The following is a 16,158-nucleotide window of genomic DNA, read 5'->3' on the forward strand; positions in this document are numbered from 1 at the left end:
TAAAGCAAATGGAAGAAATGACAAGGTAAAAGAGCGGAACAGAAGATTTCAAAGAGCAGTTTGACAAGACAAGGTCAATTATTATAATGAAATGTGCAAAGACATGGAGTTGGAAAGCCAAAAGGGAAGAACACGCTCAGCATTTCTCAAGCTGAAAGAACTGAAGAAAAAAAATTAAGCCTCAAGTTGCAATATGGAACAATTCTATGGGCAGTATATTAAATGATGCAGGAAACATTAAAACATTGCTAATTAATGCTCTTATATTTATTTTCTTCCTATTACTTAATTGAGTTAATTTTGCTGCTCTTCCAGCTTCTTGAGTAGATGCTTGTCGGCTCATTAAATTTCTGTCTTTTCTAATATAAGCATTTAAGGATTTTTCCGTCTAACTGCTGCTTTAGTTTCATCCCACAACTTTTGATGTATAATGTTTCTGTTATTTAGTTTTAAATATATTTTTTTAATTTCTTAGAAATATGTCTCTTAATTTCCAAACATTTAGGATTTTTAAAGTTATCTTATTGTTACTGATTTCTGGCTTTATGACAGTGTCAGAAAATAAACTGTAAATGATTTCACTCCTTTGAAATTTGTTGGACTTTGTGGTCCAGTTTTTAGTTGATTTTGGCAAATGTTATGATAGTGCTTGAACATAACATGTATTATTTAATTGTGGTTCAGTCTACACACTAGGCCCTGTTTATCTTGTATATCCTCACTGACTATTTTGATGACAAGAGTGAGCCCTTAAGAACACTTTTTAACTCTGTGTACTCCCCACCCCTGATTTAGATGCTATTGTAGTATATTTTGATTTTGTCTTTTTATTTGAACCCCACAAGACATTATTATTGTTTTATGCAGTCAGTGTTGATTTAGATATACCAAAATATTTACCACTTTCATTGTTCTTTATTATTCCTTGTATCTCATACCTTCCTCCAAAGATAACTTTCCTTCTGACTGAATTTTCTTTAGTGAACATTTCATGGTGATTAAAGCTCTCAGTTTTTATTTGCATAAAAATGTCTTCATTTCCCTCACATTTTGAAAAGTTTTTTTCCTGGATACAGCATTCTAGACTGACAGTTACTTTATTCAGCATGCCAAATATATTATTCTACTGTCTTCTGCCTCCAGTGGTTACTTTTGAGAAGTCACCTGTCAGTCTATTTCTATGGAGGCCTTTGAAAATAATCTGTCTTTTTTTTTTTCTGGCTGCTTTAAAGATTTTTCTCTTGATGTTTTGTTGCCTGTATTTTCACAATGATGTGGCTAGGTATAGATTTCTTTTTAAATATTCTGCTTGAGATCTACAGGGCTTCTTTAATCTACTGATGTATTTTTCATCAGCTGTGGAGAATTTTTAGTCATGACTTCTGCCAATATTACTTTCACTCCGTGCCCTGTTATCCTTTGGGAACATGTACATGTCTCTTCATCTCTATTCTGCATTTTCTCTCTCTCTGTCTGTCTCTATCTCGGTCTCTACTATAATATCATGGGTGATTCCTTATGATCTACCTCCTAGTTTACTAATTCTCTCTTCAATATGTCTAGTCTGCTGTCAAATATATCTACTGAGTCTTAATCTAAGTTTATGTTTTTCAATTTTAGAAGCTCTGTGTTTCATACTTCTTCCAAACTGCTGGGTCTCTCTCTCTCTCTCTCTTTTTTTTTTTTTTTACAGTTTTCTGTACCCCAAAAATGTTTTCAAGTTTGTCTTTTATTTATTCACACATAGTAAGTTGTTGTTTAATCTGAGTCTAAAAATTCCATTATGTAAAGCATTTGAATATCTGTATCAGTTGATTCTTAATTGTGTGACTTTGTGTGTGTGTGTATTTGGCTATCATTAACTATTTACAACCCATTGTCACTGAAAATTTACTATTCAGGAGTCTTTGAGACTAGAGATTTGAGTCTTTGAAGATTGTCTTCTGGAGAAGGTTGACAATTATTTTCATTAAACACTTAAAAAATTAACTATATATGTTATGTATGAAGGGTGTACAAATCAAAAATATGTGATAAAATCACCTGTCACCAACCTAGGACATGTAAAACCATTTCCCAGGAAAAGGAAAATAGAACATTGCTTACAACCCAGCCACAACCCTCACTTATGCTGTCTCCCAATCATTATCCTCTCCTGTGTTCTTAAAGGATACTGTTGTGGACTGAATTATATCCCTCAAAAAGTTAGGTTGCAGTCCTAACTCCTGGTACCTATGAACATAATCTTGTTTGGAAATAGGGTCTGTGAAGATGCTATCAGTTAAGTTGTGAGGTCATACTGGAGTAAGGTGGGTTCTAATCTAATCTGAGTAATGTCCTTATAAAAGTGGAGAAGAGACACAGAGATACAAACAGAGGGATGAACATTGTATGATGATGAGAGAGTGATATTGTAGGTGCAAGCTAAGGAACAGAAGCTAGAAGAGAGGTATGGAACAGATTCTCCCTCAAGGCCCTAGAAGGAATCAACACAGCTGACACCCACATTTTGGATTCCTACCTTCCAGAATTGAGATCCTACATTTCTTGTCTTATATGCCACTCAATTTGTGATACTTTGTTATGGCAGCCCTGAGAAACTAACATAGGTCACTTAATTTTTAACACTATTTAACATTTTTCTCCTTTTGAATTTTATATAAATAAAATCTTATAGTGTGTAGTATTTTGTCTGACTTTTTTACTCAATATTGTATATAATATTTATCCATGTTGTTACATATGGCAGAAGTTCATTCCTTTTCATTCCTGAATAATATCCCATTGTTTGAATATACTGGCAGTATTTGTCTATTCTATTGATGACACTGGAGTCATTTCCAGTTTGTCTATATGAAAAATGCAGTTGTAACATTGCTTTTACATGTTTCTTGGTACACATTAGACATGTTTCTGTTTGGTATATGCTTAGGAGTGGAATTTCTTGGTCATAGCTTTGTTCAACTTTAGTAGGTAACACCAAACGTTTTCCAAAATGTTTGTACCAAGTTACATTCCTGCCAACAATGGATGAGTGCTCCTGTTACTCCACATTTTCACCAGCACATGATATTCAGTCTTTATAAACATTAGCTGTTCTGGTGGATGTGCATTTGTGTATCACGGTGATTTTAATTTGCATTTACAGATAGTCCCCTGGTTACAAAGTTCAATTTACAGACAAGTCCTACTTGCCCTTTAATGTTATGTGAATTTGCCTTCACTTCGAAACAACTGAAACAACCCTACAAGCAACAAATTCTTCATTACAGTCACCTTCACCTGCTGCACATACAGCTTTGAGCCTTTTCTTGCACTAAAGTAAGGCTAAATAAGAACTATATGTACCTTTTCCAATTTATGTACACATTTGACTTAAATACACACTCCAAAACAGATCACATCTCCTTTGTAACCCAGGGACTGCCTGTACCTGATGACAAATACAGTTAAGCACCTTTTTAATGTGTTTACAGGTCATTTGGATATCCTCTTTTATAAAGTTCCTGTTCTAGTCTTTTGCCCATGTTGTAATAGATTTGTCTGTGTTTTGTTTGTTTTTATTTGAAGGAGTCCTTTATTTATCCTGGAGACAGACTTTTGTTGGTTACATATGTTATAAATATCTTCATCCAGACTGTGGTTTGCCCTTGTACTTTCCTCATAGTGGGTTTTGGTGAGCAGACATTCTATCACTGCCCTGCAGCTTCCCAATGTCCTAAAGATAAAATCCATTAACATTGTTCACAAAGCTTTTCATGACCCGAGTCTATCTACTGCTTTATTCTCCTTTCTCTTAAGTGTTTTCCCTTGCATGATATACCTTATCTAATTGCATCTCTCATTTCTAGGCCTTGGATCACAGTATTCTCTCTCTCTGGGTGAGTTAGAGGAATCATATTTTATCCACTCCATTTTTAGACTGCTCCATTACTTATTTTGAGCTGACATTTGATTCTTTGACTTTCCCATTAGGATTATTCCCTTTCCCCCTCAGACCACACAAGTCGGCTCTCTCAGCCTTGACCAGGATACAGTGGAGAGGAATTGTTACCTCTTTTTTTCTAACCACTGTATTCCTAATAATGCCATCTAAAAGAGCATTAGCTTTTTAGCAGCCACATCATAAGTCCTCTATTTACACAAGCAAGCTGTTAAGCCATGTCTCCCTTCTCCTGTGTTTGCACAGTACATTTTCTGTATCTTAACAAAGAAGGCACGCTGACATTTGAACAGACATTAGAGTTTGCTGCAGCCCTTGCTTTAATCGATTGAGTGATATTTTTGGCCTAATCCAAACTCAGTATAAAGCTAAAAGAGACCCCCTCAACCATTCGATAGAGAAACTGGGCCCAGAGATGCTTGACACCAGCCAGAAGTCACACAGCAAGCAAAGCTGTAGTAGCCATGGGACCAGAGTCCAGGCCTAACCCCTGCTTCCATCGTTTTTTCTGATATGCACATGAATTCCCATTCCTGAATCCAACCACTGAAGCATGCTCTTGGCTTCTAAATAAAGTTAAGTAAAACCTGTCAGGTTTTGTAAGATGTAAATTCTTTTTGGCAAGAGAATGTATCATAAAAATAGCACCACTCTGAACATCTGGAAACCTGGGCTTCCCCCCTCCTGACAGATTCCTGCCCCTTCAAAGAATTCTTCCCCGAAAACCACCATGCTCTGAAGCCTTACATCTCATCTTCCTCACCCACCTAGTAACAGCTCCCCTATTTTGAGATATCTATTTTAGAGACAAAAATAAACTTTTCCATTTAATAATTAGGATGGAACTTTAAAAAGACAAAGCTGTGTTAACTTGTCACAAGAGACAGGAGCAGAGCCAGCTTCTCCATTATGAGGATCAAGGGGAATTTTCTGAAGGCTTATTTTTTAGCTGTGCCATTTCACTGGAGTAAAATGAAAAAAAAGATTGGTCAATTAATTACAAATCAACAGAACTGCTATACACCCTCCTGAAATTGCTCTTAGACAGAGATTAAAAATTCAATGTATAAAAATTGGTCCTCCCAGGAGAAGTAAAAGAGTCATCTATGGCCTTGAAATACTGTGAACTAAAGACTTTCCTTCTGTATTGATTGTCTCTAGTCTTTGGTTTTCAGTCTGTTCCCTCCGCTGCTGCCAGGGCTCTTTCTGACACCATTTCTCTTTTTCAGTTAAACTATCATGGTTATAACATACAGAAGTTCACCAGTGTTAGAGTCTGGAGAAAAGGGGGATTTATTATAAGGATATTGGGGAATCTCAGAGCCATGCCTTAGGAACATACTGTGGAGCAGCCTGGAGGTTCTGTCTGTCAGGTCTCCTCTCTGTGACTCGCCTTATTTTTTCTTTCTAGGTGAGCTGCCTGGGTGGCTGTCAGAGCCACTTGATAGGAAACATGGCTGCTCAAAGTTTCTAAATATATAACAGATCCAGCCACAAAGAGATGATTTTTCTCCCCATTGCGTTCTCTTCCTCACAGTGGTCAAAAACAAGGCAAATTCCTTCTCTATTCGTTATGGTTTAGCTTAAACATTGTCTCCCTGGGTTCACTCTACCTCTACTCATGAGTAACTCCTATCAAGCTTTGCACCTGCCTCTGTTCTAGTATTTATCCCTCTGTGTGCCATGTGTTCACCTCTTCCACAAGACTGTAAGTACCTTGAGGTTCTTCTTGTTTTCCCAGTACCTGACCCATACATAGGAGCTCTGGTAGCATAGTGGCTAAAGCACTTGCCTGCTAACCAGAAGGCTGGGGGTTCAAACCCACCAGCCACTCCTTGGAAGGAAGGTTGGGCAATCCTACTTCCGTAGTGATACTGCCTCGGAAACCCAAGGAGGGGTCGCTATGAGTCGGGGCCGACTCAACGGCACATAACAACAACGACGGCCCATACATGTAAATTAAAGAAATTTGAGAATATGTGAATGAATCAATGATGAATGACTATATTGTTGTTGTTAGGTGCCATCGAGTCATTTCTGACTCGTAGCTACCCTGTGTACAACAGAACGAAACACTGTCCAGTCCTGTGCCGTCCTCACAATCGTTGCTATGTTTGAGTGCATTGTTATAGCCACTGTGTGGGCAGAAACTTATATATGAATGTTCATAGCAGCTTTATTCATAATAGCCAAAACTTGGAATCAGCCTAGATGTCCCTCAACAAGAAATAATTAAATAGTGGTATATCCATACCATGGAATAATATACAGTAATAAATAAAAAGGCATGAACTATTGTACACACAACTTGGATGAATATCCAGAAAATTTTGCTAAATGGAAAAAAAAAAAAGCCAACCCCAAAAGATTACATACTATATGAGTCCATTTATAGAACAGTTTTGAAATGTCAAGAGTTTAGAAATGGAAGACAGATGAGATATTGCTGGGGATTAGGAGGGTCAGAGGGAGGTTGTGGTTATGAAAGGGCAACATGAGGGATTCTTGTGGTGCAGGAACTGTGGATACACAAAGCTACACAAGTCACAAATTGAAAAGAACTTAATACACAATACAAGCACAGGTAAAACTAGAGAAATCTGAGCAAGATAGGTGGGTTGTATCAATGTCAGTATTTTGGCTGTGATAGTATAGTTTTGCAAAATGTTACCATTGGGGGGAACTGGGAAAATGCACAAGGGATTTGTCTATATTATTTCTGCATGGGAATCTACAATTATCAAGTGAAAAAACAAAAAGCAATCTGAAAAATAATAAGTGAGCAGGAGCAGACAGTAGCCCCACTCCGAGTCATGCCTCCTGAACTCCTATTGCTACTTCAGCCAAGCCTGCATCTTAGACTGTTTTCCCCTCTGACTCCTGTTTTTGAATTCCCCAGCCCTAGCACTTGACTGTTAACCAGAAGGGTGGCAGTTCAAACCCACCAATCACTCCTCGGAAGGAAGGTTGGGCAATCTACTTCCGTGGTGATACTGCCTCAGAAACCCAAGGAGGGGTCACTATGAGTCAGGTCCGACTCTTCAGCACATAACAAATAACATAAGGGCTACATCGGAGGAGCTCTGGTAGCATAGTGCCTAAGGCACTCAACTGCTAACCAGAAGGTTGGTGGTTCAAACCTACCAGCCACTCCTCGGAAGGACGATTGGGCAATCTACTTCTGTAGTGATACCACCTCGGAAACCCAAGGAGGGGTCACTATGAGTCGGGTTGACTCGACGGCACATAACAACAACAACAACAGGGCTACATTGCAGCTCTCCTGCTTGAACTGTTAGGGCTCCCTCCCCCAGCTTTCAAATTCACTGCCTACCTTTGTCAAGGTCTCTCTGGCCCGACTACAATTACCCTTTCATTTCCTCACCCTTTAATCCACATGGGCCTTGAAGATGTGAGTGTGAGAGAGAGGTAGTATGGGGTAGTATAAAAGGCCTGCAGTCAGGCGGACCTGAGTTCTAATTTGAGCTCTGCCACTTTTTTTTTTTTTTTTTCTTTTTTAGCTATGAGAGCTTAGGCAAGGCACTTAGCTTGAATTTCCCATCTGAAAAAATGGATATAAATAATACTTACCCTCCTCAGTGTTTTTCCAAGGTGACATATATAAAACACCTAACACAATGCCAGGAATGTGGTAGGCATTTAAGACGTTTCCTTTTCTCTTGTTGGCTATGTTTGTGGTTTATGTATATGTAAGTGTATTTGTGCTTATACGTCTGTGTTGTATATTTTGGTATGTGGAGGAATTGAAATGTGAAATGTCGAGGCAGGATGAAAATGTGAATTGAGTCATCTGCTTCTATGTGGTTACATAGAGTTACCTAGGCCTCATGATCTGGGGACACAAATGAGGTTGCAAGAATATTAATAACTAACATGCCAGCACCTCCTGCCCCACCTGTGTAATTCAGGACCTCAACTCCTTAAATCCCACTCAGGTGTTTCTGGGAACCCTCAGAAAGCTTGAGCTTAAGAAGAGGTTTTTCAGCCCCTCACTGACACATGCATTGTATGGAGTCACCTGAGAGGAGAACTTCATTGTGGCCAGGGGTGGACCTTCATCCTCCCTCCCCAGCCCCATGGAGTGGCAAAGCTGTGGTCCATATCCAGTGCTCCCCTGGCTACCATTCCTTGGGATGACATGGCACACTCAGAAGCCTGCCTTGAGCCAAAACTGTTCAGTCTTCTACCCACAGAACACTCCCTCCCAACTTGGTGAAGCACTGTTCAACCTGGTGTTTGCTAGGAGCGCTACCAGTCTTCCCACTCCTGCCTTTGCCTCACCAGTGGAAGTGTGCAGTCTTTCTCCAGAGTGAGGGCTCAGACTTGAGTACCCGCGACTGCAGTTCATCTCTCTCCCAGATACACCTATAAAAGGTCTACTTTGCCTCCCTTCCCCTCTTGTAGACCTATCCATGCAAATAGATCCTTGTGGCCCAAATCCATCTAAATTCTAACAATAGGCCATATTATGTCTCCATCTGAGACATATTACACTGACAGGTAATGACACGGATACCGAAGACCATTGTTGTAAGTGTTGTAGGTTGGGATCTGAGGAAAGAGTCAGCCAGGGAGGGATTTACACCCTCTGTTCCCTTGCTAAAGGGCCCCCTCTTGAGCATTAGAGAAGTTCCCAAGTTGATTAGGCTTCCTGATTGATTCCCTGTCCTCCATTTCTTCCTGGGGGTGGGGTGAAGCTTGTCCCCTGCCTTTGCTTATTACCCAAGGTCTTTGTATTCACAGGGAGGCATCTCTAACAACACTGACAAGCAAGAGGTACATCCTGAGGTTCCCAGCGCTGGAGACACTGATGCTGGATGACAACAAGCTCTCCAATCCCAATTGCTTTGCCAGCCTGGCTGGGCTCAGGAGGTAAAGCCAGAAGCCTCTCTCTGCACAGTCCTGTATAACCCCCACCCTTGCTCACACCTTGAGTGCTGCTCTGGAAGGCAAAAAGCCAGGGTTCAAACCCCAGCCTCACCACTTATCCCTGCAGTGTGGCCATGGCAAGTCATTTCTTCCCTCTGAGCTTTAGCTTATCCGTTAAAGGACATTTCTGATCATGTGACTGGATAAGAAGCCCCAAAGAGAAAGGAGGGTAGAGTAGGAGGTGGTACAACTAGAGATGGGATCCTGACCCTGAAAGAGAAGATAGAAAAATTAATAGTAGAATCTGAAAGAGAAGCGTCACTGCTGTGCACAGGAGGAAGTGTTTAAACCTTTTAAAAAGTGTTCTACTTGGTTGAAATAAAGAAAATGAAGACATTTATATAGTTAAGCTCTAGATCCCTGGAGATTTTACTTTGATCCATTTACCATATACTCAACATACTTTGTACCAGGCCCTGTACGTATTATCTCATTTAATCTTCACATGAACCTTGAGAGCTTAATAAATACCATTATCCCCATATTAGAGAAAGGGATATTGAGGTCCAAGCCTGATTCCATGTTCTTTCCCAAAAGTTGCTGGATATATATCCCTGAGATGTCATTATTGCTATGATTCTGTATTCACTTTCCTTAATTAAAGACTGAAGAAGTTAAGCCTGGATCAAAACAGGATTTTCCGGATCCCGTACCTACAGCAGGTTCACCTCCGTGACGGGTCAGGAGACTGGGTTGGAAGCAGGGGGAGTCCTCGGAAAGAGCACCAGACCATGCTGCGGCCCAAGTCATGGGCGTATGAGACCTCAGATGAGCAGCCAGACTATACAGTGCTGCCCATGAAAAAGGATGTGGACCGGACAGGTGCGCGAGGCCCCTTGTTGCAGAGACTTCAGACCCAGGGTGGGAACAAACTCCCGAGAGTTTATTCTGAAAATCTTTGGCTCCCTGGGGAACTGCTGCATTTAAGCTGCTGGTCCTCAGAAGGAGGAAGTGTCACATGAACTATTTCAGTGACTTCCTACCTGGTTCTGTCAATTAAGATATCTTTGAAATCCAACTAAAAGTGGTTTTAAAACTTTTTTTTTAATCTCAAATGATGAGAAACTCAGAAGCTTTCCAGAAATGGTGCATTGATGTCATTGAGGGACTCAGTCTCCTCCCTTCCTCTTTTCTGCCTGCCTTAGTCGGCTTGCTTGTCCTTTTAGGCTGCATCCCAGTGGGGTCTCAAGATGGGTACCACAGTTCCAAGAATCACATCCAGATGGCAGCATTCAGAAGTAGAAAGTTGTTGTTGTTGTTGTTGTTTGCTGTCGAGTCGGACCCAACTGACTCATAGCGACCCCTCCTTGGGTTTCCGAGGCAGTATCACTATGGAAGTAGATTGCCCAACCTTCCTTCCAAGGAGTGACTGGTGGGTTTGAACTGCCAGCCTTCTGGTTAGCAGTCAGGTGCCACCTTTATGATGAACCAAAAATCTCCTTAATATATATTTCTGCATTATATATTCTATTCTGTTGATCACTACCACACTGTTTTGTTTGTTATACTTTAAGTTGAAGAACAGCTTACATAGAAGAAAGTATAGAAATCTTGTGTACAACTTGAATTTTTACATATATACACCCTTTTAACCACTATCCATATTACAATACAGAATAGTGCTAGCATCCAGTATAGTACCCTTTTAATCAGTACTTCCTCCAAGAATAACCACTATCTATCACAGATTAGTTTTGTCTGATTTGAAATTCATGAATATGGAACTGTACAGCTTGTGTTCTTCTGTGTCTGATTTATTTCACCCAGCATTATATTGGTGAGATTCATTCATGTTGTTGCATCTATCAGTAGTTCACTCTTTTTCATTGGTTCTTATTTATTACACTTACACCACAATTTATTTACTCTTTTTTTTATTGATAGATATTTTGGTGGTTTCTAGTTTTAGGGTATAATGGATAAAGCTGCTATAGAGATTCTTTTACATTTTTTTTTTTGTGGACATAAGCACTCGTTTCTTTTGGGTATATACCCAGGAGTGGAATTGCTGGATCACTGAATATAAAAGTCTGTTCAGCTTGGATAACTTTTCTTTGTTTCCTCCTTTACATTCTGTATAGTCTTCTTTTGGAATTCCATCAGATGGTAGAGGTTTTGGATCTATCTTCATTTCCTCTCTCTTGTGATGTTTTATATGTCTTTGCCTTTTTGCACTCCATTCTGAGAGTTTCTCAGCTGAGTCTTCCCTCCATTTTATGCAATAGTTCTTCAGTTGGGTCAGTTCTTCCATCGAGCACATCCATTAAGTCTTTTATTTTGGTTTTCATATTTGACGTTTTTGAAATTGCTAATAGTTTCATTTCCATAGCAACCTGCCTTTGTTTTAGAAATGAAATAGCCTTCTGAATTCCTCAGAGGTTAATAATTATTCTATTATAAAGTTTTATTCTGTCTTCTAAATGAACCCTATTGTAATTTCAGGTGCTAGTTCTTCCATTGTTTGTATACACACACACACACACACAAACACATTTCATGAGGTTTTTTTTTTCTACAGTGTTACTTTTCCTCAAAGATAAATAAATTCTTTGTTGTCTGTTCATTGTTTTGTTTACAATCCCTTATCAGAACCTTAGAATGTAGGTACCATTTTCTGGAGTTTGCTTCCTGTTATTGTGGGGAGGGGTGAGGACAGGCATGTATTCAGACAGAGTATGCTATTCCTTGTCTTTCTAGATGTAGGGGCTCTCTGTCTCCATAGGGGATTACTGCTTAGCACCCATGCCTGCAACCACAGCCCATCCCCATGTGAACTCCTTTTTCATTCATTACACAGACCTTTTCCAAACTACTTCCAGAACCACAGTGTAGGAGGAGTTATTTATACCACATGTTGTTCCACCCCCTATTCCTACTTCTTTCATTTTCATATGACTTTTCTGATCATGACACATTGAACATGTGGAAAGGGTCCCATTAACCAGGGCAACAGTGAGGTCCTATGCCAGCACAGGACCCAGTGCAGCAGATGCTCTGTTATTTGGTTGAATTCAGCTGTTTATTGGCTCATCTTATTCTTAGGGTCCCAAGAACATAATCACACTGCAGTTTCTTCTTTGCTGCTGTGCTGGTTGCTCTTGGTATCGCTCCTGAATTCACTGACTTCACACACTCTGCATCTAATAATATAACAAGTAGTATTTTCAAATTCTCTCACAGAATATCAAATATATATACTCAAACTCTCACTGCCATCGAGTCAGATTCGACTCATAGTGACCCCTCCTTGGATTTCCGAGGCAGTATCACTATGGAAGTAGATTGCCCAGTCTTCCTTCTGAGGAGTGGCTAGTGGGTTTGAACCCTCCAGCCTTGTGGTTAGCAGTCAAATGCCTTAGGTATTACATACATACATATATATAATATATGTATCTTCTAAGACAGCTGATTTCCCTTCTGATCAATGCTGACTGCTGAATAGTTCTGAGGCCAGAAAGAGTTTGCATGTTCCAAAGTCTGAAAGAAGTTCAATGTGACTGGAATATAGTGAGATAGTCAGTGAGGCAATCTACTTCTGTAGTGATACTGCCTCGGAAACCAAAGGAGGGGTCGCTATGAGTCAGGGCCGACTCAACGGCACATAACAACAACAACAACAACAGTAAGTGAGGGGGGCGGGTGGCATTGAGGTGAGATTGGAGAAGTAGGCAGGACTTGGGTCATGAAGGACCTCGTGGGTCTGGGTAAGGAGTGGGAATTTTATTCTAAGTGTGAAAGGACTTATTACCTGACTGATGTCACTGCCAGCTCTTCCTCCAGCTGGGAAGTCACAATGAGGACCCCTGCAGGAGGCACCCTACTGCACACAGTGGGTAGCAGACCCAGACTCTCGCCTCTTGGGCCCATCGGTGCTCTTACCAACAACGCATACTCTGTTTCTGTTTTGTTTCAGAGGTTGTGTTTTCATCTTACCCTGGATTTTCAACCTCACAGGTAGGAACTGCCTACTTTATATTGTGTCCTTGAGTTAGAACATTAATGTTAATAAATGAAAAAAGTTCATGGAGCCAGGAGAAGCACTGATACATATCACACTGTGGAAGGCCATTCATTGGACAGATATTTACTGCCCACCTACCACGCACCGGGCAATGTGCTGTCCATTGGAGACACAGCAGTGAACTAGGCAGCCAGCCCCCTGTCCTCTCACAGCCCACGGGCTGCTTTCATTCTCCTTGGGTGCTGTTCAGTAGTGACGGTTTCATCTCCAGTGATAAAGCTGGCAGTGAAGTGAGGCCAACACCAGGACGAAGCCCATCAGCTTCCTCACAAGAGCCCTCAAAAGCTGGAGTGATGCTTGCCAGATGTACTACCATCTAAGACCTAACCCTTAGTGTTTCAGACTTACCACTCTTGGTGTCTTAGGCTTAGACATTTGATTTTCATCTGTACAGGAAATGGGTTTTTCTTTCATTTTAAGAAAAATATCAAATGGATTGTGGTGGTTATGTTTTTATGCCAACTTGGCTGGGCCTGCTTGAGTGGCTGGGCAGCTAGTGGTCGTTATTCCCCCATGATGAGACTGGCAATTAACTCCATGGTGGGATCTACCACAAGCAGCTGAATAGCTGCCATTGGGATGTGGTCTGCTTCCTGTATATAAGGAGAAGCCTTGGGAATGGTCTCTAGCCTATGGCACACTTGGACCCTGCATGTAGCCATGTCATTGCTTAGCAGCCTACTGTGCTCTGCTGACCTTGGGACTTACAGTGGACTTAAGTTAATGGCCTGACGTGTGGTTTGGTAACATTGGGACTGTGCCTTTTGACTTGTCAACCTTGGGGCTTCTCAGCCTCAGCTAGCTGTCTGAGTGAAGAAACGCCTCTAGCTCCAGTGGGCCGGGAGCAGGAGGCAGAGCTGGACCCCAAGGTTGAGGGGCTTTTACCCAGCCCCTAGAGCTTGGCACTTTGAACTTGGACTTAAAGCCTCCAAATTGTAAGAATAAACTCCTGTTTATTAAGGCCATCCCATTTGTGGTATATTTCTCTTCAGAGCAGCACTGGGTAACCAGAACATGGATTTTTCTTTTTGGGTGCTCACGGTAGATGCTCACTAACCAAGCTTATAGAGACTGACACACATAAACTAAACATTGACTTACTCAATCACAATAAGAAGTACTACACATTTAGCCAACCTGCATCCTTGAAATGATAGCTCAGTATGCCCCCTCCCACAGATATAATTATGTGAGAAATTATATCAGTTAACTATTGCTGCAAAACAAATCAACCCACTACTTACTGACCTGAAACAATAGCAGTTTAGTATTTCTCACATTTTTTGGGCTGGCTAGGTGGTTCATCTACTGAGTTCATCAGGATTCATTCAAGCACCTGACTGGCAGGTTTAGGGAGGGGAGAGGAGAGGGATGGGCTCAAGTGGACAACTGGCACAGCTTAGCACCTCCCCCTGTTGGTCTTTCTATCTTGGACTTCTTTACAGGATGGCAGCATCAGGGTTCAAGAGAGCAAGGGCGAATTGCAAGATCCTGGAACTCAAACAGTATTACTTCTGCCACATTCAATTGGCCAAAGCAAGTGTAGTTTCAAAGGAGTAGAGAGAGATATAGGCTCCACCTCTGAGGAGAGTGGGAGCTCTGGTGGGCGTAGTGCCTAAGGCATTTATCTGCTAACCAAAAGGCTGGCAGTTCAAACCCACCAGCCACTCCTCGGAAGGCAGATTGGGCAATCTACTTCCATAGAAATATTGCCTCAGAGACCCAAGGAGAGGTCTCTATGAGTCAGGACCAACTCCACAGCAGTGTTTGGTTTCTTTGGTTTTCTGAGGAGAGCAAAGTCATACTGCAGTAGGGCATGCATACTGGGATGGGAGACATTTGTGGCCATTGAATTGTCTACCACAGAAGTCAAGATAATTGATAGATTGCTTAGTGCCCAGATCCCAGCTAACAGCTGAGAATCTGGGGAGTCAGTTGGGTGGCTGAGACTTTTAGCAGCCTCTCTCTATGAAAGATGCATCCCTTTTTAAGACAGGGCCCTCTGCCTTCAGCAGGACCAGTCTGCCCTAAGGGCAGGCACTCCTGCCCCCTGGATAGTGCTAGACACCCTGTAGCCTGATTCTCGGGCTTTCTGTTTTCTGTTCTCCAGTCTGACTCACCCCTTCGGCTCATACAGCCTTGCTCCACATAGGGAATTGCACAGTTGAGGAGACTGCCTCCATTTCCCTCTGGCCTCTTGGAGATTCCATTTGGATCACCTGGAGTGGAGAGCCATATATACATTCCCAAACACTCAGGTCCTTTTACTCTCACCCATGGGTGATCTACACCACACGTGGCTTTACTAGGCACAAAATTCTTGTTCCCAAGTACTCCATAAATGCTCAGTGAATGAACAAATGAAATTTAATGACTTGCTCAAGTTCACACAATTAATAGAGCTAGGAACAGAATCTAGTTAATCTGAACCCAATCATTAGCTCAATGTCTATCTACCCTGTAATTTTCTTTGGTCCCAGCTAAACTTAAGGACTCACTGAGTAAACCCACTGCCATAGAGTCAATTCCAACTCATAGCGACCCCCACTGGATTTCTGCGGTGGTAACTCTTTATGGAAGTAGATTGCCCCATCTTCCTTCCACAGAGTGGCTGGTGGATTTAAACTGCCATCCATCTGGTGCTTTAGGCACTGTACCACCAGAGCTCCTTAAACTGAGTAAAGACATGGTTAATCCTACAATTTCCATTTTCTGCTTGATCAGACATACTGACCCTGAAATAGTCTGGGTTGTACAGAGAGACCCTGACACCACAAGTGACCGTAAAGACTGTGCCAGATCCATGCCCCAAGGCCTGGCTGAAGTCATTCAGGATTTAGCTGTTTCATCCTTGAATGAAGAGCCTCCACTGTAGGATGTAAGCTAGCCCATCACACCTCTCCCTGTAAGAAAATTGCATTTCCCTTCAATAAGGCAAGGACCTGCCCTTTTGCTCTCTGAAGAAATTTTAGCCCAACTATGTAGAAAGGCCAATTCATGATAATCTGATCTAGCACAGAGGATAGGAGGTGTGAGTATAGAACCTTTGAGGCAAAGAACCACCTAGCCACCATTGCTATCTTGTCCTGGTGCCCTCAGAGAACTGAAAGCTAGAACTTTGGGTACTGGAGAAGTAGCTCTCCATGTGACCTCAGAGAACTTGGAACCACACCCTGGACCCTTAGCAACATCTCCCCTCATGACCTTGGATACCTCTTTTGGCCTCTGAAGGATATTCTTTTGA

At 41.5% G+C, this 16,158-nt stretch overlaps 1 protein-coding gene across 1 annotated transcript in view; it reads left to right on the forward strand.

The window, feature by feature from the left end:
- The window catches only part of XRRA1 (X-ray radiation resistance associated 1), a 95,454-nt gene that overhangs the window by 52,625 nt on the left and 26,671 nt on the right, over positions 1–16,158 (forward strand). Inside the window, exons 7-9 of the mRNA XM_042780952.1 lie at positions 8,708–8,836; positions 9,498–9,715; positions 12,807–12,847. Coding sequence (XP_042636886.1) covers positions 8,708–8,836; positions 9,498–9,715; positions 12,807–12,847 — 388 coding nt within the window. The remainder of the gene's footprint in view (positions 1–8,707; positions 8,837–9,497; positions 9,716–12,806; positions 12,848–16,158) is intronic.

The sequence above is a fragment of the Orycteropus afer genome, unplaced genomic scaffold (genome assembly GCF_000298275.1).
Source record: "Orycteropus afer afer isolate SDZICR_OR568_19922 unplaced genomic scaffold, OryAfe1.0 scaffold00074, whole genome shotgun sequence".
In the NCBI taxonomy this organism is placed as follows: Eukaryota; Metazoa; Chordata; class Mammalia; order Tubulidentata; family Orycteropodidae; genus Orycteropus; species Orycteropus afer.